At 42.7% G+C, this 21,120-nt stretch overlaps 1 protein-coding gene across 4 annotated transcripts in view; it reads left to right on the top strand.

Annotated features, from left to right (window-relative positions):
* Window positions 1-18,281: 18,281 nt before the first annotated feature.
* KIFAP3 (kinesin associated protein 3) overlaps window positions 18,282-21,120 on the top strand; it is a 68,373-nt gene continuing 65,534 nt past the window's right edge. For 3 of the 4 annotated variants that reach the window (XM_065673984.1, XM_065673985.1, XM_065673986.1), the window contains exon 1: window positions 18,370-18,416. In XM_065673984.1, the coding sequence (XP_065530056.1) occupies window positions 18,385-18,416 (32 nt within the window). In that variant the 5' untranslated portion in view covers window positions 18,370-18,384. Of the gene's footprint in view, window positions 18,417-21,120 lie in introns of all 4 variants that reach the window. The other variant, XM_065673987.1, reaches the window with a different exon arrangement.

A 21,120-nucleotide genomic window follows, 5' to 3' on the forward strand; every position in this document is an offset into this window, starting at 1 on the left:
CTTTTATATCTCACAGGGTGATTTTGTTTCTCTCTCTCTCCCTTGCTATTTGTTTTTCAGTCTGCAGCACTCAACAGGAAGGCCAGAAGACAGAACATGGACATGCCTCTACAAACACACTACCATGTGTCCTAATAAACTGTGATTATAGCAAGCAAAGAGAAAGCAATAGATTCAGTTTCATGCTTTGCCGCTGTCTACAGCCAGGGCATGCCATTCTATATACCAGGTTCATTTAATCTGTTTAAATGGTACAGACTATCTCATCAGCAAAGGCTAGCTTGAAGAAATTACTGTCTGAGAGCACAGGTATGATAAAGCCAGGGAAGGGTAACAGCTTTTTTGCTTCAGCTAACAAAATCAGAACAAAATGAGGTAAACTGCCCTTAACAAATTTAGACAAATATATTGGCTGGCAAAGATAAGGCGGTTCAGAACACTACATGAAGGGGGATGTATATCCTAAGCATATCTCATCCCTGAGGAGTATCAGGCTCTCAAGGGACCAGGAAAGACAGGTATTGCTTCAAAACTTTTTCTGCCCCTTGGTAGTTCAGGCACTCAGTGTGGTACAGCTTCAAGCCTCCTGAGTTACAAAGGTACCCAGCAAGGGGACGAAGGTTTTGTATTGACTTCACTAACCTCCACACATTGCACCCATGACAGTATCTGCTTTACAAGCTGTTTATTCCAGCTGTCTGCAGTGTAAGCACACTATAATGCAGCAATGCATGATCAGAAAGTTGGATGTTTCCAATACAAAAGGGCTGCCATATGTCCTGAGCAGTACTGAAAATCCCAACAAACATCTGATTAAGCTTCTGAGAGCAGAACAAAGATGACCTAGCCTCCACTGAGGAAAATCACTAGTACTTCAGCTGCACATGAGGCTAAGCAGCATTGAGAAATGCATCAATTAAAGCATATTTTCCAACATGACTTGCTTCCTTGGAGCAGTCAATCTCTGCATCTCTACTTTGATATTACTTATTAAAAGTACTCAGGGGAAAAAACATTCTTGTGTATTACTGCCTTTCTTGTCTCCCCAACTACCATCCTGTACTACTCATTCTCACCTAACTGCACTGGCACGCTGCTTCCCCAGAGGTTTCAATCCACATGACTGTGCAAACGTGCTGGTGAACAGATCTGTGAATAAATCTTATTCAGAAAAATATACTTATTTTTCTTTCAAGTTGGATTAGTTCCCCAGTCCAGCCCACAGCTGACATAAGGGAATTTTTCATGTGCTACAGTACAGGGGCTGAAACAGCTTCCTGAGATGGCAGTGTGGAGGAGGTAGCCATACAGTCACAATACACAGCGGCCTTACCAATAATGCAGACCTCCCCCCTGTCTCCTGTCAGAGAGGTGTGCTACAGTGGGTTCCATGAGAGCCAAAAGTAATCTAATTACTAAAAAATACATTTCTACGCTTCCACCCCTCCCTGCTCATGCATTCCCACTTCTGGGGTCTCTGCAGAGCCACTTCAGCTTGATACATTAGTTGGCTTTTTTTGTCTGGCCAGCAGTGTGAACCAGTTCAGCGCAGAGCTTAACAACTGCCAGAGAAGTGCAGGAAAGGAGGCAGAAATGTGCAGTTGAGGATGGGTTGGGGTGAGTGTGATCATGGCAATGGTAAGATCAGTTCTACTGCCAAAGTTTGAGCCCTTCCTTCAACAGAGGGCAATGTTCTTCATGCAACCTTAGACATTTCAGCCATCCCTTGAAATAACTCGGTTTCAAATTTCTTCTTGGTTTATCAGAGAAACATCAGGCTCTCTCCAACTAATTTTGCAATATCTGGGCCCATATTACAGTCCTGGGGGTATGTCTTGGTTTTCTCACAAATCTGGCCCTTTGTCTTTGCTTATCTATTTTCAGACACTTGCCAGTTAGTACACCAGGAACAGATGCATCAAGACAGCAAGTTAATGCTTTGGAAAGACATTGCACAAGCTCACTTTGTCACCGACAAAAGATACCCCTAGGAACTCAGAGCCCACCTGTTCTGCATTTGACACCACATTTCGCCACGTTTCAATTTGTCATGGCTGTAGTTTTGGCAATGTCCATTGTATAGCAAAGTGACCTCTGCTCAGAGATAGCAGTGACTCCAAAGATGAAATCTAAGCCCTGATGTGTCCTAGTGGAGTCAAACGCTGGCACAGCACTGTGAAGGGTGCTGGGACTGCAGCTCCAGGGCTCCCCATAGCTTTGAAACTCATGAGATCCACAAGGGGTGGGTTTCTACATTCACTGGAAGGATGTGCAAAAGCAGAAAAGAACACTGTTTCTCCAGCCTTCTGTGCACAAAGTGGAGCTTAACTGTCTTTGAAGTTGTGCATTTGGGTTCCCCAGTGCTTACAAAATGCCTGAGTTACTGTGACTCTAGTGAAGCTTTCTCAGTTTACATCCTCTGAGAATCTGGCCGATTACAATGAATACATACACATGGGAAGCCAAGCACATTTCAGAGTCACTCCCTATTATTTTAATCCCCTGCTACTGATTTCGTAACATACTCCTAGGCCACTTTCCTTAGGAAAAAAGATAAGTGCCGTCATTTTGTGTATGTCTCTATGACAGTCTCATCTTGGTGTCACTCAGCAAATGGAGTTTTGCTCCTCTGAGACACCATAAAACTCATGAGGACAGACAGGCATGGGTACATATCCACCTGTCTTTCCAAGGTACCGTTCCCAACCATCCAACACAAATGTGTCAGAAACAACAGTCCACAGGATTAGTTTTTCAGGCTCTCTGATAACTTAGTGGTGGTTTTGACTCAGAGTAGTCCTGCCCCACAAAAAAAGGGTGAAGATCTACAGAAAGCATCATAATTCTATTTATTCCATTTGCACATGATCAAGACTGTGTCCCTCTTCCAAACAGTTCTATAACCTAAAAGTTAGTGTGAACACACACTTAGGCCTCATACACTAGTGCAGCTAAGTGGGAGAATAACAGCATGAAGCCTTCTAAATCACTTTCAAAGCACTTCCTATTGCTGTCAAAGGTTAGGCAAAAACATAGATTTGTGTTCAAAAGTGCCTGGAAAAGTCCATAGAAATACCAGTTGGTTTTGTTTTATTGTTTGTTTTTCCCCAAAAGTGGATGGTATATTCTCTGCCTATTTGTTGTCAGCATCATCTTAATGTCTTCTGCTAAGAACAACTCACAACTATTTCATATTGTCTCCTAACCCCATGTTCTGAACAGGAGTAGCACTGGTCTACCCAGAAGCTGCAAACAATTCAAGCACTATTATATACCTTACATCTCCATTAAAAAGAAGTATGGAGCTTGAGTATGTGCAAAATGGCACCCATACTACTTGCAGGATCACTGCTGAATTGTGAGTAAACTAACTTCTCAACTTTAGTTTCCCTTCCCAAACAGCCATCTGATCTTTCTGAAGTTGAAGCCAGCTAGCCATCTTTTTTGTTGGTAGCAAGGATGCTGGAGAATATGTACATTTGGGTAAACCGAAGCCCTACACTAAAATTACAGTAGACACAGTCATTGCCTCGAAAAGCTTCTGGTCTAAAGTAAGAATGTGTTTGAATTTATATGGGCAAACAAATAGTTCATATTCTTCCCCTTGAAATCAGTTCTAGGACATCACATTCAGCATAGATAAAATGAAGGATCAGCCTGAGTGGCTTCTTGTTAAAATACCTGCAGCTGATCTTCACTTGGGAGTAGCAGGTTTACAATAAGATATCAGATGGCTTATAATGAGTCACTGCAAGATCCAAGGTAGATCTATTTCCTGGAACATCAAGGTATTTAAAGATAAGTTTGGATTACTTTTATAATAGTAGGTAACTACCTCTCTGCAGATCTGAGCTGCACACGCTACTTCTGAAACACATCAGCTGCAAAGAGAGGGAAAACATGTGCACTAGCTCTATGTATCAAGCAGGTCACAAAGGGTCAATTTTGCCTTTAAATTACTGTGTCCTGCTTAGAAAACACCTGGTATGCAATCTAAATTCCACACGGACAAGTCATCAGGATTGCTGTAAGATGTCTCTTTATCTTAAAAAGGCTTCTATATTCATTCTTCTCCCTCACACTCACACCTGGCATATGCTGTCAGGAATACATCTGGTTAAAGCAAGAAATTTTTATCTTTGACAACAAGTTTTTAAAAGTTCCTGAAAACCACAGGGTCATGTTAATAGAAGAGGCACAGGCTGAGAGCACATATGCAGTTATGAGGGTAGTGAAGAAAAGCTGCAGGTTGGATGGCAGGTGGTAACCCTTACAACCGACTTTGCTGCAGCCAGAAAAGCAACTGCCTGTATTGTTCAGACTGCAGCTTCAGTGGCTTATTCAGAGCAGCAGTGTACACCAGTATCTGGGTGTCAAGCTGAGAAATAGTAATATGACAATGGATGCACTAATTGTCTGACTTGTTGAAGTCCAGAACTCTTAATTACACTCCTCACCCACCTAACTCTGCACATGGGTCTAATTAGACTCAGCAGTCTTCAGAAGTATTACTGTGGAAATAATTTGGTTTTGAGTTGAGTATGAAATTGAGAAAAAACAGTGTTTTGGGTTGACGAGAAACTGAAATATTCCTCTTTTCCCACCCGAAAAAAAAAATAATTGTGTCAGGCCAAACAAAAGGTTTTGGTTTTTTTTGCAGAGCTATTTGTTTCCCTTCTTCCATTTCTTTATTTGTTTACTTGTAACTAAAGTTAGGTAAATTTGGTTTCAGTGTCTTATTTACAAGTGCAAACAACAATAATGTTGTTGTCACCAGTAGGCTAGTCAGTCTTGCAAAATCCCTCTGCAGCAAAAGGACTCAAGGAAATGCAGAGCAGAACAGGTCCTTGGGCAAAGACCCAACCTTGAGATAGGACTTCTGATCTCTCAAGAGAAACCTTGCTTTGAGCCACATTTCCAAAGCAAAGTTCACTGTCTGCAGGTCAGGATGACTCATGTCCTTCAGGGCATATCCTGCACAATTCCCCTGTGCTTTCACGGGTGCAGTCACAGCAGCAATCTGTTATCATTTATACAACTGGAATATAGCAATCTGGAATTCCATCTGAAGCAAAAAAAACACAGCATGTGAGCCCTATGGGCAAATACATTATAATTCATGTAAATGAAATTGGCCAGAGCTTTATCCCGACAGAAGGAATACACAGTTCTTTCCCTCTAATACTTGAAGCTCTGAAGCCAACACTGAATTACATTTTTGAGTGAGTGAAGCCACTCTTAGGTAGGAGTGGGAGCCTGTCTCATCATGCCTCAAGTACAGCGACAGTCACAGTGGGACCCTGATTTGGAGATCCATAAACAGTATGCTAATGTAAATAGCAATATCTGGGGAGGACTCCTGCATGCTTTGGACATGAGGATTTTATTTGGTCCTACTTAGGGACTCTCAGTAGGGCTGGGGCTGAAGGGAAGGAAGGGCAGGGTTCCTGATGAAACTGCAGAAGGGGCTGCTCTGTTGTTCTTGATAAGAAGCATGACAGCTGTGCCCACAACATCTGGTTTTCATTGAACCCTAGTGAGAGTTCCTTGCTGAGTCTCTTCCACCCCATATGTGGTGGTTTAATTGATGGAGCCTGAGAAGGTTTTAGGTCCAGCATGGAATGCTGCCTTTCACTGTGATATGTGACTCCAGATACAGTAAGGGCTGGGCTGCTCAGAGTCATCTTTTAATTGCATTTCTTCTCAATATTGAATTTTGCATATATTGCCCTCTGTTGGTTCAAGCACATGGTAAAACTCCCTTTCTAGGTGGAAGCTAACAAAAATCTCCTTCTGGCTGAGTGGCAGGGTTTGCGGGTTTTGGAAAATGCAGGATCAAGTTAGCCGTAGCCTTGTGCATGTGTGTGTGCATAGTTCATATCCCCCCATAGCTCTGTGTTTAAGAATGCAGGCACAGCTCTTTAACCAAATTGGAAGGGGGTCTGGAGACTGGCTGTCTCAGTCATTGTGGACTGCACATAAGAAGAGAGTTTTAAGGAGTGACCAGAGGGGATAGTGGTTTGCTGAGCCAGGATAAAGAGGATGTTGCGTACTCAGGAAACAGCATGAAAAACAATACAGAAAAGCCTGTGGGAGAACTGGGCAAGTGGGAGATAAGTCTTAATGTCTTTCAGCTCTGGCATGCAACTGCCAGAAATGCTTTGGTAAAAAGTCTCTCAAGGCTTTATTTGTAATTCCAAAGCAAAAGAAAGATGGCAACCCACACCATCAAAGCTCCTTCTGCACACAACACTGACAGAAAAACATGCCTTTCCACTTCCTCTCAGCTGGATTCTTCCTACCTAACGCATACGATTGACCCATCTGCTCAGACCAAAAATATCCTGCCCAGTTATCTTGTCTCTGACAGCAAAGAGCCACAATAAACAGTCTAAACCCTTTAGCTAGGAAATATCCTTTGGCTGGTTCTTTGCACTTACATACTGCTCCCGCACAGAGCCAGACCAGGTATTTTCTTGGAACTCTTTGAAGGCCCAGACATGAAGGCCCCCATCCTAAGTATACGGGCACACACTAATGATGTGACATGCAAGTGGTGATGCCAGGAGAGGACAGCCTTTCTCTGGAGTGTGAACATCAAGACAAAACAGACACTCTGAGGAAGTAGAGGGTGCAATGGGTAACACCAGATCTGTAGAAAGAATTGATATGGGTAGACCATGGGTTAGAGAGACCATTTAGCCTTCTGCAATACGCCTCTCATATTAGAGAGACTGAGATATAACGATCCAGGCTTTCAGATCTCGAGCTCTGTGGACCCCTCCTTGCTGTTGGCTAGGATGGCAAATACGCTGGTGAGGTGGGTAAAGACCCACACTGGACAAGAAACTGCCTGTGCTGCAGGTGGTCTGGAGCTCTGGGACGGTTTGGCCAGCCTATTCATCTGTGCTGTCTGGATAGCCTGTGCACAGAGAGCCTGACTCCTCTCTGCTGCCAGTGAGCTGCACTCTACTTAACTCTCCCTCAGCACTGTCCCTGTCGTAAGTCTCTCTCATCTACCTGGCAGCCAGAGCACACAAACTCTTGAAACTCAATTAACTTTCAAACTCTGCACATCTTTCAATGGTGACGGCACTTGGCCAACAGATCATAAAGTTATTAGAAGGAGGAAGAAGAGACCTGATGAATGCACGGATAGGCAAGGCAAGATAAAGCTAATTTTCTGAGAAAGCCAGAAGAAACAAGGTGAAAGGAAAAAGAGAAGTTGACTCTGAGTACAAATCTGACAAGTGACCTCGAAAGGCCTCTTCCACCTTTAGCTCCTGACAACAAATGGTCTGGTAGAAACTGGAGGTGTGGGGTTGCACAGCAGAGAAATTGCAGGAGGTCAGGATCAGTAAGGAATGTTTTTAGTGGATAAGTATCACAAGCATACTACCCCCTGCATTTCAGATACAGTGTATCTGTGACATTGCTTACTTCCATAGCCTCCATCCTTAATTTGTCTCTGATTTGTATGGAGTTTCACAATACCAGGAATTATGCAGTTAAATCCAGTGCATGCCTTGGAACATTAAACTCAGTTTCTGGAAAACTAAGTGGTAAGTACCAAGAGGCAAGAAAACTAGATTAGGCCCAACCCCTGGACAGCACAAACACACAGGGACATGGGTTGCAGAGATTATAAACACACTTCTGATGAAATACTGCTCTTACACAGTGGAGTGGCTCAAAATGTGCAAAACCCACTTTGTTCTGTACTGAAAGTAGAACCTTAAATTACCAAGGCTGGAAACTATTTGCTTTGCATGAACAATTTCTATCTGAGCCCTCAGACTAGAACCTTTCAAAAGCCAAATGTATGTGTGCTGTCCTTTGGAACCAAAAAATAATCAAGACATGAAAAGTTTGAGATGGTTAAATGTTTCCTCCAGAGGCTGCAGATTAGAAGTCTGGGCAAAGGAGGGGAAAAAAAAAAAAAAAAAAAAAAAGAGTAAAATAAAAGAAGAAACTCTTAAACGACCTGACAAGGGAAATTTAAATCTTATTTTTAGGGGGTTTGGTTATACTAAAGCTCGAAAAATTAAATCCACAGCTGTCTCCAGAGGGCTATATCTCACTAAGAAAGCTTCAAGTAAGTTTATCATGTATCCAACACCTAAACATTGGACCTCAGGGACCACTAGGATAATATTTCCTCTGGATTAGCAAGAAAGCTAGCAAGTGACATTTGTATGAGATTAAGTTTAAGGGGGTTTCTTATTATAAAATGATAAATGAAGAATGAGCATGCTGGGAAGGAAAGTTCTTGCAGTTTGTAAATCTAACACATCCCCATTATTTCTTAAAAAATGCACTGTTATCTCCTAAATTAGTTTTATTTGGTGACATCAGTAATTTGATGTTTTTATGTCTATCATCCTCCCAGTGAGGATCAATGTGTTCTTTATGAGCAATATTTTTAATCTCATAATCCCCTTTATGAGTAATGCTTTTAATTTCAGAGACCATGAGCACTGGCATTGAGACAATATAACATATATGAAAAAACTTCAAGAAAGAAACTATAGGAAACACAGGATGGATCTGGCACAATTACACTGCTTTTCTTCTTCTGGGATTCTTCACTACTAGCCAATAAACCAAGGATATGTTGGAATGCTACTAATTAACTCACCTCGCTGTGCCTTGCCATGACAACTGATATGCTCCTCGGTTCCAGGGAAATCTCATGAACCATATGGGATGGAATACTTAGCTGGGGCTGGGTGAACTAAGGACAACTTCAGTATCTTAACTTTGCAACTGGAAATCCAATAGCAAATTGAGTTATGTACAGAAGGCACAAAATAAAACTTGAACATCTACACAAATGCCAATGCTGAAATTTTGTAGGATAAATCACTTTATATTAATGTATTTCACACTTTTTGTGTCTGTCTAAAATACACATGTGAGGAACAGACCACAGGTCCCCACAGCAAAATGCCTACAGTCTGTAGATGGGCTACAGAAATCTAGCATTATCCTGTTCAGCCCACAAAGCACATCAGTGACAATTGTGTCTTCCAGTTCTAAGGAAAATCCAGAGTTACACACCTGTGTCCTACTCTGTGCCCATGCAGATGCATATGTAGGACATGTAATGAAGAAAAGGTATACATAGCAAAATTGAGGAAAGTGAAATGAAGGGAATTACTTAAACAGCTTACAGATGGTAACTAAATTAGTTGAAAGCTGAAGGATTGTTTTTTCAACACACAGCTCAACAGCATCGTAAAACTTCCAGTATTGTAACCCAGAAGCTCATGAGAAATAGTAATTACCACAGCTGAACTCCTGGGCTCTTGTATTTTCTTACCCACGGGCCAGCCAGACAAGCCCTTGATCCTTCCTTACCCCAGTGCTTTCCAGACTTTTGGAAAGTACAGCTGCTCCTTTACACCTCTCAGGTCTCCTGTTGCCCATCATACACTTTATTTTGAACACCATCACCTTCCTCTTCTGACTGTGTCAGAAGGTGCCCCATACGCTTTGTTCCCATTCCTTCCCTGTGTCTCATAGCCAGCAACCGCTCTGTTTCTGTGCTGCGCCAGGACAGCACGTGGAACCCACACTGCTCCAGAGCTCAGACTGATGGCAAGTCACATCCACTCTTTCAGAGGCATTCTAGAAAGCTCATCAGAAAAAGGAACTGATGGCTTATGTGGAGTATGAAGCTAGTGCTAGGCACTAAGTGCAGCCTTAAGGCTCTCCTAACTGCGAGGAAAATGCAACCACAGCTCCCATGATAACTCTTCACCCTGCATCCTGTCATTGTCTCCCAGCTGACTGTCACATAATACATTTTTTCTTACAACTGCCTCTGTTCTACACACTCTTCCAGTTTCCACCCCAGACATGTTGCCACAGATTGTCCTGGGAAGACCAAGTGGAGTGAAGGGACAAGTGCACTAAATCAAACTGAAGTACAGCATCTGCTTATGTTCTTGATGAGTCTAAAACCGACTCACCATCCACCTGACCCAATGTACTACTTTCTCTATTATTATCAACCATGATGTAAATAAACCAAATTAGCATAAGAACAGAACCCATGAAAGAATTAACTGTACACTCATCATCCACATTTGCTTTCTTAGATTTAAAAACCAGAGGGACTTCCATGACCATCTAGTTGGCTCTTCAGCATAATACGCATCAGTCCCCCATCCCTGCATCAAGACCAGCCTTATCACTACCAAGGATAAGGATTACTTCATCCCCATAAACAATATGAAGTCATCCTTCTCACCCATTCAGCACTGGAAAGACTTCAGCTGAAGTACTGTACTCAGGTTTGAGCATGGCTCTTCAAGAAAAGTAAGGGCTGACTGAGTAACTCTGATAGAAGAAAGGAAGGGTTTTCTTGGAATAACAGCAATTCAGTCCTGGAATGGATTCTTTAGGAAGACTATAATGCACATCACTGAAGATGATATTAGTGATAGGAATAATATTAGTACAAATTACTTGGCTTGGGACAGGGAGATAGACTGAAAAAGGTTGCTTCAGCACAATTTGCTTTGAACCTCAGTCTGTTTGAGCTGGAGCATTTGTTTCACAAAGGCATCTACTCCTGACATAAAGATTGGTAGTAACGGGGAAGCATCCAGACATAAATCCTAAAGTAAGTTATTCCACTGGTTAAGTGCTGTCCTACTAAAATTTTGTGCTTGATTTCAGGTCTGAATTCATCTAGCTTACATGCCTCTCCTTGTGCTTCCACTCTGCTACACTCCTCATGTGCTTTGGTTAAAATTAAGCGAAAACAAATACACAAGTGCTGCTATCTGCAAAAGCAGCACGATTTGCCCTGGTATGAAGAACAAGGCTAGTGGTGTCCAGGACAGTTAAAAAACTTAATGAAAAATATTTTGGCTATAAAGTGTTGCGCAAAATTTATTTTTTTTTCCTAAGGAAATTACTGTTGTCTGAGATATTTATAATCAGTTGTTGAAAAATGAAATTTACCTTTTGAATCTGTTTGAAATAAGTACTTTGTTTTAAGTCAAATGTCTGAGGACACCACTTCAGCTGAGGTACCGATTCCTTACTCTCCCTTTGGGTTTTCTTTTTACAAAACCTGAAAAAGGACATTATTTTGAAGCAAAGTAGAAAAATTTGATGATCACATGCAGAATTCTTTTCTTTTGGAGGGAGGGGATGAGAAAGAGGGGGAATTCCTGATTTATGATCAAATATAGACTTGTTCAAGTGTAAAGGAGACCCCTTCTTGAAAACACTTAAGCTGGCACTTAACTTTTATTACTGTGGCAAAATTAAGCATGTGCTTGAGTGGTTGCAGAGTCTGAACCATAAAATGTCATAGCTTTTATAGCATTGAGTCTGCTTTCTGCCTGCTGCATCTAATAAACATTAAGAGGTGAAATTCTGTCCCCATTGGGGTCAATGGTAAAATTCTCATTGACTTCAGAAGAATCAGGATTTAGCACAAAAAATCTCCATCATTGTCACTGCAGCCCACAAGATGACATTAGCAGAGAGAGGCCATCTGTTCACTCTTGTATGGACACTTTTATAATTTAATCTTTCTGGTTTCCTTAGCTTAATTAAAAATAACCCAAATGGGAAGCACATCATTGGCTCTTTGGACAGCGATACTTCATTTCAGGCTGTTTGTTGGAAAATAAGCAGAAATGAAATAGTGCACCGTACATACTGAGTACACACACACAGAACATACTGATATGCATGTGGCACTTAGGGACACGGTTTAGTGGTGGACTTAGCAGTGCTAGGATAACAGTTAGACTTGATGACCATAAAGGTTTTTTCCAACCTAAATGATTCTACGATTCTATGAAAATACACGACATAGCTGTTCTGTACTCCTCACAGCAAAATTCCCTCTTAAAAGGTTGGTTACTTAAGAAAAAAGAAAAAAAAAGAAAAGAAAAAGCTAATGTAGCACCACTAAAGTACTTTTTATACCTTCCAACACTACTTCGATCAGCCTTGCTTAGGACATGAGTAAACCGGTATTTTTTCCGTAAGCAGCAACCCTAAAGTATCAAGTCAGGTGCTGAAAGTCCAGGTAGATGGTTGCTTTGCCACATCTTCAGCTGAGCTTGGGTACTGTATTCCTGCCTTGCAGCTGTACACAGGCCTGCATACACAGAGTTTGTAACACACCAGCTGTGGAGGAGCACTGAAGCACAAGATGGCAGAAGTCAATTTACCACCAGCTGGATATATTCACTCAGCCAAGTGAATGAGAGTACAAGGCCATCAAACAAGATCACTTTCATAGAAGTGAGCAATTTTGACTTGAATAAGCCAAGGGAGAAAACAATATACCCTTTGCTCTATAATGTCTAGTTAAAAGTTCTGCTTCTCTATGAAGAGATCTGCTTCTTTTCACATCTTCATTTTTTTCTTTCTACATATGAAACAGTAAAACCCTATAGCTAATTTTCTTTACTGGTTTAAATAAACCTCAAATTAATGCATTTAGTTAGGTCAGTGTGCAGTTAGATATATTATAAAATTCAAATCAAGCTCTCCATAGAGAATCCTGTTTTCATGTTTGTGAAGTTTCATGTCCAAGGATAACAAGAGCACCCTTTATTTACCAGCACAATCACGTCATATTGAAAATGCCCTTCTCTTGCACAGATGTCCCTGTCACTGCTGATCGAAAAGGCATTCAAGAATCACCTTGATCTGTGTCCCAAGATTAACTTCATCCAGAAGAGTTTAGCCAAACTTTGCCTTTGCATATCAGATTTTACTTTGCCTCATCTCCTTCTTTCTTCCAATATAAACCTTTAAGCCCAGGGTTTATTACCTCCATACCTCAAACACTTACTGTGTGACGGCACATCAGAACATCAGCATCTCCATCCCCTACTTGTCCAATCATTTAAAATGTTTCTTTGAGAGTCATCCTTTCAGAATGTTGTAGTTTATTTTAGCTAGTAAAAAGCCTTAAGCAGTTTCATACATAGTTCATCCTTAAAAGGACTAAGAAAATACCCTGTATGCACTATTCTTCCTTTGAAATCCACTCATGTTCTTTTATTCGTGAGAGTAAGGCTCAATCTTAGATGGAGAGATTATAAATCTCAAAATTGCTTTGGTTTCTTAATTGCACAAGACAGAAATTAACCTATTACATTTTAACAATTCTCTCTTCTACAGAAAAGCAATGTTGCTTATTCTGTTTGATTTTTTTTCTTCCACAATAATATAAAAAAAATTGTGCAGGACTCAATGAAACTTTGAAGAAATCATTTTCAACATATAGTCTTGTGGTTATATACCAAGGGCCCATATAAAGCTCACTGAAGACAAAGGAAGCATCTTTTTTGACTTCAGAATCAGGGTTAGCTCTAGTACTTTTCAGTCATAATTAATTTGATTTATACTAAGAGAACCAATAGGAAAAAATTATCAAATTACAAAGTTACCATGAGACAGTATGGTGGGTGTTGCTCTGATGTCATGGACAGCATTCTGTCAGGTTAAGAACACCTGGCCACATCTTGAGGAAAGGAAAAAAAAAACCACCTCAATTTTCTGCATAAAAAGGGTAGGGTTTTCACATTTTTAATGCAAACAAAGAACAAAAATATTGCTAATTTCTTCACCTATTCTACAAAAATGTTTTTGTCCATTTCTTCTACACACATTCTACCATATATAGTTAACTTGAGAACACTACACATTTCTTTCCTCTTGTTCCATTTAACCACCTGCTTCACTCCTCTCTCACCCAACTTCTCTTCATGCAGCTTTCTCTACCATTCTCTTTCTATTCTGCCTTTCTTTGCAACTCCCATGTTCTTTTCCACCCTTCTTTAAGTTCCCTCACTAAAAGTCTTTTCTTCTACTTGATTCTAGAATAGTATTTCTTACAACTGCTTTAAGAAAAAAAACCAACACCTAAACAAAAGAAAAAAGGAGAAACAGAGAGGTACCGCATATTCCACCTCCTCTTTGCAGCCTGATTAGTCTTCTGCCTCAAATACCACTCTTTCATTCTCTTTGTGTATGCTTCCAACATGCAGGTGAGGAGAATCTCCAGGGTCCTATGGTAATACCATGAAGCTCATTGCAGTATAACATAAGGGATGTAAGAAATTGTGCAAAGCAACATCAACAGCTCAGGGAAAGGCTGTAGAACCAGACCTCAGGAAACATTGGGTTTACAATTTAACTTTCAAAGAATCTACTGTGTAATACAAGGTTTTTAGTGTGGTTTTCTAAACCTAGCATCAACTGGTTGTCATTGACAAAATTATCTGATCTTGGCACTGCTTATGCCTCAGTCACTGCAAAGCTGAGGTGTTCTCATCTGGCCTCTGTCAGGCTGAGACAGGCTTTGCTGTCCTTCCAGGCCTTGACAAACAGCCAATTTTAGCTCAAAGATCGTGGCACATTTAACTGCAATAAATGTTCCTTTCCTCATATTTTTCAGGTCCCACATTCCTGTGTATCATTCTCATCTTGTAATCCTTGACCTACTTTTTCATAGGTGTCTAAAACTGTTCTCCATTTGTTATCATATGTGGCCAGATTAAAAAAAAGAAATTCTCAGTGAAATAGATGGAGACTGTCAGGTACTTCATACTCAGGAAATATTAGACTATTTAGTTACATGACTTGAGAGTTTAATGTTTGGCTCATGCTTATCTGAAGAGCTGCTGAAATCACTGAAGAATTGTGGCTCTGACAGGTAACTGTATATACATTTTTCTTTATGACAATCATTAACAGATGACATATTACCATAATAAAAAAAATGACAGTAACAAAAGTGTTATGTTCTAGCAATGTTTTGTAAATTCATTGCTCTAAGGTAGCACTTTATATTTCACAGGGTACTTTTTTTTTTTTCTGTTTTTTGGTAAACCAGAGGCAGGACACAGTATGGACACCATAAAATATTTTTTGCTGCCCTGTTACAAATTCTGAATTTTTTTTTTTTAGCATATATAATTTTTTTTTTTAGTGTTTAATAGGATCAGTAGACATTGAGCATTTATTCTTTATACTTTGTCACAATAAAAACAAAAGCTTAGTTACCTGACTGTTATTTATTTCTATATTACCCCTACGACTCTGTGTAGACAGCCATTTCAGTTGTATGTAATGGGGCTGTAGTACAGCAAAGAGCATTCCAGAAAACACCACATGCATGGATTCTGCCTTCCATCTTATATTCAACTACTGTTAGTTGCTATGGAGTGTTACTGTCTTTTCCTCCTGAAACCCAAACAACTATCCCTGTTCCTCAAACAATTATTGAAATAAACAATCTCTGCCAATTCCACAGAGTTTTATTTTTATAAATACAAGCAGAAATGAAACCCCTCTTTTGAGAAAGTACAGAGAGTTAGTCGGGTTAAAGACAATAGAAAGGGCTTCTTCAAATACATAGCAAATAAAACTAAAACAAGAGGCAATATAGGCCCACTGCTGAACGAAGTGGGTACCCTGGAGACAGAGGATATAAAGAAGGCAGAGGTGCTGAATGCCTTCTTTGCCTCTGTCTTTACTCCTGCAGACTCTCCCCGAGGGCCCCGGATTTCTATAGCCCCAGAAGGAGTCAGGACAAAGGAGGAGTTTGCTTTGGTAGATGAGGATTGGGTTAGGGATCAGCTATGCAAACTGGACATCTGTAAATCGATGGGTCCGGATGGAATGCACCCACGGGTGCTGAGGGAGCTGGCGGAGGTCATTGCTAGGCCACTTTCCATCATCTTTGGTAAGTCGTGGGAAACGGGCAAGGTGCCTGAGGATTGGCGGATGGCAAAGGTCACACCAATCTATAAGAAGGGCAAGAAGGAGGACCCGGGTAATTATAGACCTGTCAGCCTTACCTCCATCCCTGGAAAGATGATGGAACAACTTATTCTTGACTCCATCACTAGGCATATCAAGGATGAGGGGGTCATTAAGAACAGCCAACATGGTTTTATGAGGGGGAAGTCATGTATGACCAACCTTATAGCCTTCTATGAGGAAGTGACTAGGTGGAGGGATGATGGTAGAGCGGTAGATGTAGTTTTTCTTGATTTCAGTAAGGCATTTGATACTGTCTCCCACAGCATCCTCATAGATAAGCTAAGGAAGTGTGGGCTTGACGATCAAGTAGTGAGGTGGATCGAGAACTGGTTGAAAGGAAGAAGGCAGAGAGTTGTGGTCAATGGCGCAGAATCTAGCTGGAGGTCTGTGACTAGTGGAGTTCCTCAGGGGTCGGTGCTGGGACCGGTGCTGTTTAATATTTTCATCAATGACCTGGATGAGGGAACTGAGTGCACCCTCAGCAAGTTTGCTGATGACACAAAACTGGGAGGAGTGGCTGACACACCAGAGGACTGTGCTGCCATTCAGCGAGACCTGGACAGGCTGGAGAGTTGGGCGGGGAGAAACTTGATGAAATTTAACAAGGGCAAGTGTAGAGTCTTGCATCTGGGGAAGAACAACCCCATGTACCAGTACAGGTTGGGGGTTGACCTGCTGGAAAGTAGCGAAGGGGAAAGGGACCTGGGGGTCCTGGTGGATAGGAGGATGACCATGAGCCAGCAATGTGCTCTTGTGGCCAAGAAGGCAAATGGCATCTTAGGGTGCATTAGAAAGGGAGTGGTTAGTAGGTCAAGAGAGGTTCTCCTCCCCCTCTACTCAGCCTTGGTGAGGCTGCATCTGGAATATTGCGTCCAGTTCTGGGCCCCTCTGTTCAAGAAGGACAGGGAATTGCTTGAAGGAGTCCAGCGCAGAGCCACAAAGATGATTAAGGGAGTGGAACATCTCCCTTATGAGGAGAGGCTGAGGGAGCTGGGTCTCTTTAGCTTGGAGAAGAGGAGACTGAGGGGTGACCTCATCAATGTTTACAAATATGTGAAGGGTAGGTGTCAGGATGATGGAGCTAGGCTTTTTTCAGTGATATCCAGTGATAGGACAAGGGGCAATGGGTGTAAACTGGAACATAGGAAGTTCCACGTTAACATCAGGAAGAACTTCTTTACTGTAAGAGTGACAGAGCACTGGAACAGGTTGCCCAGGGGGGTTGTGGAGTCTCCTACACTGGAGATATTCAAGGCCCGCCTGGACAAGTTCCTGTGTGATGTACTGTAGGTTACCCTGCTCTTGCAGGGGGGTTGGACTAGATGATCTTTTTAGGTCCCTTCCAACCCTTGGGATTCTGTGATTCTGTGAGAGAGTTCACAAAGCTGAAAAGACACTGCTGCCTCTAGTTCTACATGTTTGTTTCTACCTAGATGGACAGCAGGACTTTAACGCAGTGGGGGATAGGCCTGCTTTACCTCCATCATGGATATTAGAACACACAGCTTGGAGCAATTTTCATTCCAGACTGGATGCTGCTCTTATACACACGACAGTTTCTTGTTAGTTCAACTACAGTCCATTAATATAGTTTCTGATATCACTTGGATATGATGCTGTTTGGTTGTTCTTTAGAGTGGCTGGGATACAAGGTAAAGAGGCAGAGGATTTAGGTGCTGGCTCTACAATTTTGGATTTCCAGCCACCTTCCTAAGGCTGGAGCCCCATGTCTCCTGGAGCAACAGCGCTGCTGATCCAAGAGGAAGGCTATGTTTCAAAACACCTTGCTGACCAATGCTGCTTTAAGGCTGGGCTTAACTATGCAATGGTGCTGAGGAAAAATGGCAGCTCAGATCACCATAATGCGGCAGGACACTACAAGAGCCCTTCTTCAATACTTCCCTAAATACCACACTGAGAAACATAAAGTCCCCTAACCCATACTGCTCACAATGTCCTGAAATACCAGCTATGAAAGAGATGGTATCCTTGTGTAAGGGCACAACTATTTCTCGACTCCCTCAGAGCTAAAGGACCTCTTTAACCATGGTGGCCATGCCGTACATGGGCATCCACTTTCCTCAGCACCACCCGCAAGCCCTATGTGAGGCCTGCAGGCCGCCATACCCACACACCTTCCCATGGTGGAGAGGGCAAACCCTGAGGCTGGACACTTCGGAGAGCCTTGGCTCTCAGGGGGATCAGCTACACCCCAGGTCTGCGAGGGTCCTCGGCCGGGGATGCTTACCTACCACAGCGGCCGGCGGCCGTTACCCATCCCTTACACCCTGAGGTGGCGCTGGGGAGGGGACACGGCACGGCCGAGCCCAGGAGAACAATGGCTCCCTCACACCTGCAGGGGGCGCTGCGACCCCCGCTCGCGGCGGACCCCCGGCACAGCCGGCCCCCCGAGGTGGAGCACCGCAGTGCGCATGCGCGCAGCTCCCCGTGGGCCGCGGGGGCGGTAGCGCGTGCGTGCTCCGAGTGCGCGGGGCGGGGCTGGCGCTCACCCTGGTAACAGCACCGCTGCGGGGCCGCGCCCTGCTGAGGCCTTCTCTAGCTTCTGTCACCATGCAGGGCGAGGACGTCCGGTACCTCAAGAGGTAACCTGGGGGGCTTGTCTCGGCGGGGAGGAGAGAGATGGTTGTTGTAGGTCCGAGGTGCGGCAGGTTGTGGGGGTTTGGGGTGGAAGGGGGTCGTGGGGTTGAGGCGCGGCAGGTTGCGGTGGGGGCTGGGCATGGGGCTGTGGGGCTGAGGCGCTGAGGCGCGGCAGGTTGTCCCGAAGGGTGGTGTGCCGTGCCGTGCCGTTGTGTGGAGAGCTGAGGGGTGTGCGAGGTTGTGGTGTGGAGACAGGTGTTGCAGGCTGTCGTAGGGGATGGATGGGAGGTTTTGGGTTGGGGGAGTACGAGGGGACTGAGATTACGGGGCTGTGGCATTTTAGCCTGTGGTGAGGGCTGAGTGGGAAGTTGTGGGATAAAGGGGCAAGAAGGGGTTGTGGGGTGGTGATGGGAGTGTGGAGCTGAGGTGCTCTGCGGTGAGTGGTTTGGAAATGAGAGGTATATTAGGGGCAGGCTGAAAGGTGGCTGTCTAGTCTGGTGGGCAGGAGGCTTGCGTGGGTACTGGAAAGCTAGGTAAGGGATGAGTGATGGTTATAAAGTGGGTTTAGGGTGTGCTGAGAGGTGGGATGGGTGGCATGCTTCTGGTAACTGGTTGAAGAAGGTGGTAGATTGGAGGGATGCACTGCTTTGAGGCTGACTGGTGGCATTTTATGATATGCATTTGGGATGGTGCATTGAAGCACCAGCAAGTTGGAAGAATATAGTTGCTATTAGGAGTGGGGAGGGGCATTGCTGTGGCAGGTGGTTGCTTTGGGGAACAAACAGGCTAGGGACTGAGAAGGGGGTATTAGGCAGTAAGTGCAGGTTCAGGGTGCATCTGGAAAGATGAACTGATTTGGAGGAGATATTAGGGCATGGTGTGGGAGATTGTGGGAGGGATGGGACAGGTAATGTGGTGGGATGAATGCAATAGTTTGGAAGTTGAGATGGACCTGAGAGGTAACCATGGGTATGAAGTGTGCGATCTGAATTTGATGTTAAAGATATGATGAATGAACGGTACCTCTATCTGTCTACTGGCAGTGGGACCAGTCAGCCTAATAGGGTCTGAGTAGGCAGCTGTTGGCTCTCCATCAGTTTTTTCAAAGCAGAAGTGCTAGCAATCCCAGAAGATGTCAGGACATTGCATCCTGAATCCCATGGAGTTTTGGGTTGTGGGGTTTTTTTTTTTTTTTTGTTGTTGTTGTTGGGTTTTGTGTGGGTTTTTTTCTTGGTTTTTTTTGGGGGGGGAGGTGAGAAGTGATTTTTTTTTTTTGTTTGTTTGGTTTGCATTTTTGGGTGTTTTTTTCTTTCTTTTCATATGCCACATATCAAGATTCATAATTAGAAACAGTGGGGGGGGGAACCCCTCTTGATAGTCTTTGAACATTAATTCTGTCATATAAATGCAATAACAGGTAAAAACAAATGGCCACTTGTAACTAAATAAGTAGCTGTAACTTTAGAGCACTGCCTGGTTTTGGCTTTGAATATTCTGTTCATGCCATCTTAGGTGATTTTTGGAACACTGTTCTTTATTTTGTAGTCATCCCTGCAACAAGCATACTTTTCTCTCTTTTAAGGGAGCACAAGCCAAAACCATCCACAGTGCTGATTAACAGGGCTAGGTTGTGTGCAAGTCTGGTACTCCTATGGTCCTTGTTTCCCTTTGTCATCCTCCTTGAGCAGTCTCCCTCCCACCAAGTCTGATTTGCTAGGATTTGTTATTGGATTTTCAGCCTTATCCATGTGTGCTATTTGTGCCACTTGTGATTAGGATAGTTTAGTTTTGCTTTTTCCACCTGAAGGAATTAGTTGATAAAGGTTATTCCCACACCAGCTTTGGTTGTGTGAGTTCATCTAGAATAGCTTTTGTCTGTAGAAAAGGCCTTCCTCTTTTAAACCTCTAATAGAGCAGGATTCTTGTTGACAAAGCAGGCAGTGAAGTGAAAGGACGGGTTAATGTGCGTGAGAGGTCCCCAGTGCATTGCTGCTTCTATTAGTTACAAGAATGTCCATTTTAAAATTTTTTATGAATATATATTTGAATATATTTTTGAATATATATGAATTTTATGAATATATATATAGATGCATAGAAAATCAATAAAGTAGATGTTTGTGGATTCAATGGGGAAGGAGGGATTACAAGATTTATTTTTATTTTTTTTTGTCATGCTGGCAATCTGAATGCAGTGTTTTCCAAATGGAAAACAGTTTTAGTGGCTGTATAGTGCATTTTAGTGTATGTCTTCAAGCAGTTCACAGGTAAAATGTTTCAGATTGGGACCTTGAATGTGAATTGATTTGTGACTCCCATTAGCTAGGAAATAGCTCACATAGTGAGAGTGGTTATCAATGTGAGACGGCAGAAGATCTCTGCAGCTGTATATTTTTCAGCTTATTCATCTGTCTCTTTTATAGAAAAAATTACCTATGGAAAATGCTAAAACTGTTTAAGCAGTCTTAGGCTGAGATTCTGTTGGTAACTAAGCTCATCACTGCTTTACTGCTGCCAAAAGGAGGAGGTCTCACTCCATCCTGTTTATCCCTGCTCGTAGATAGGAAGTGTTATTCTTTCTCTGTAGAGCACTTTAATTCAGTAACACATTAAAAAACTCCCTCTGCCCAAAACATGAACAGTTTTCTGTCAGATTGCTGGAATTGGTTTTGAAAGGTTTTGATGAGCCCTCATGCTGAACAAAGGTGA

The sequence above is a fragment of the Lathamus discolor genome, chromosome 3 (assembly GCF_037157495.1).
Source record: "Lathamus discolor isolate bLatDis1 chromosome 3, bLatDis1.hap1, whole genome shotgun sequence".
Taxonomy (NCBI): Eukaryota; Metazoa; Chordata; class Aves; order Psittaciformes; family Psittacidae; genus Lathamus; species Lathamus discolor.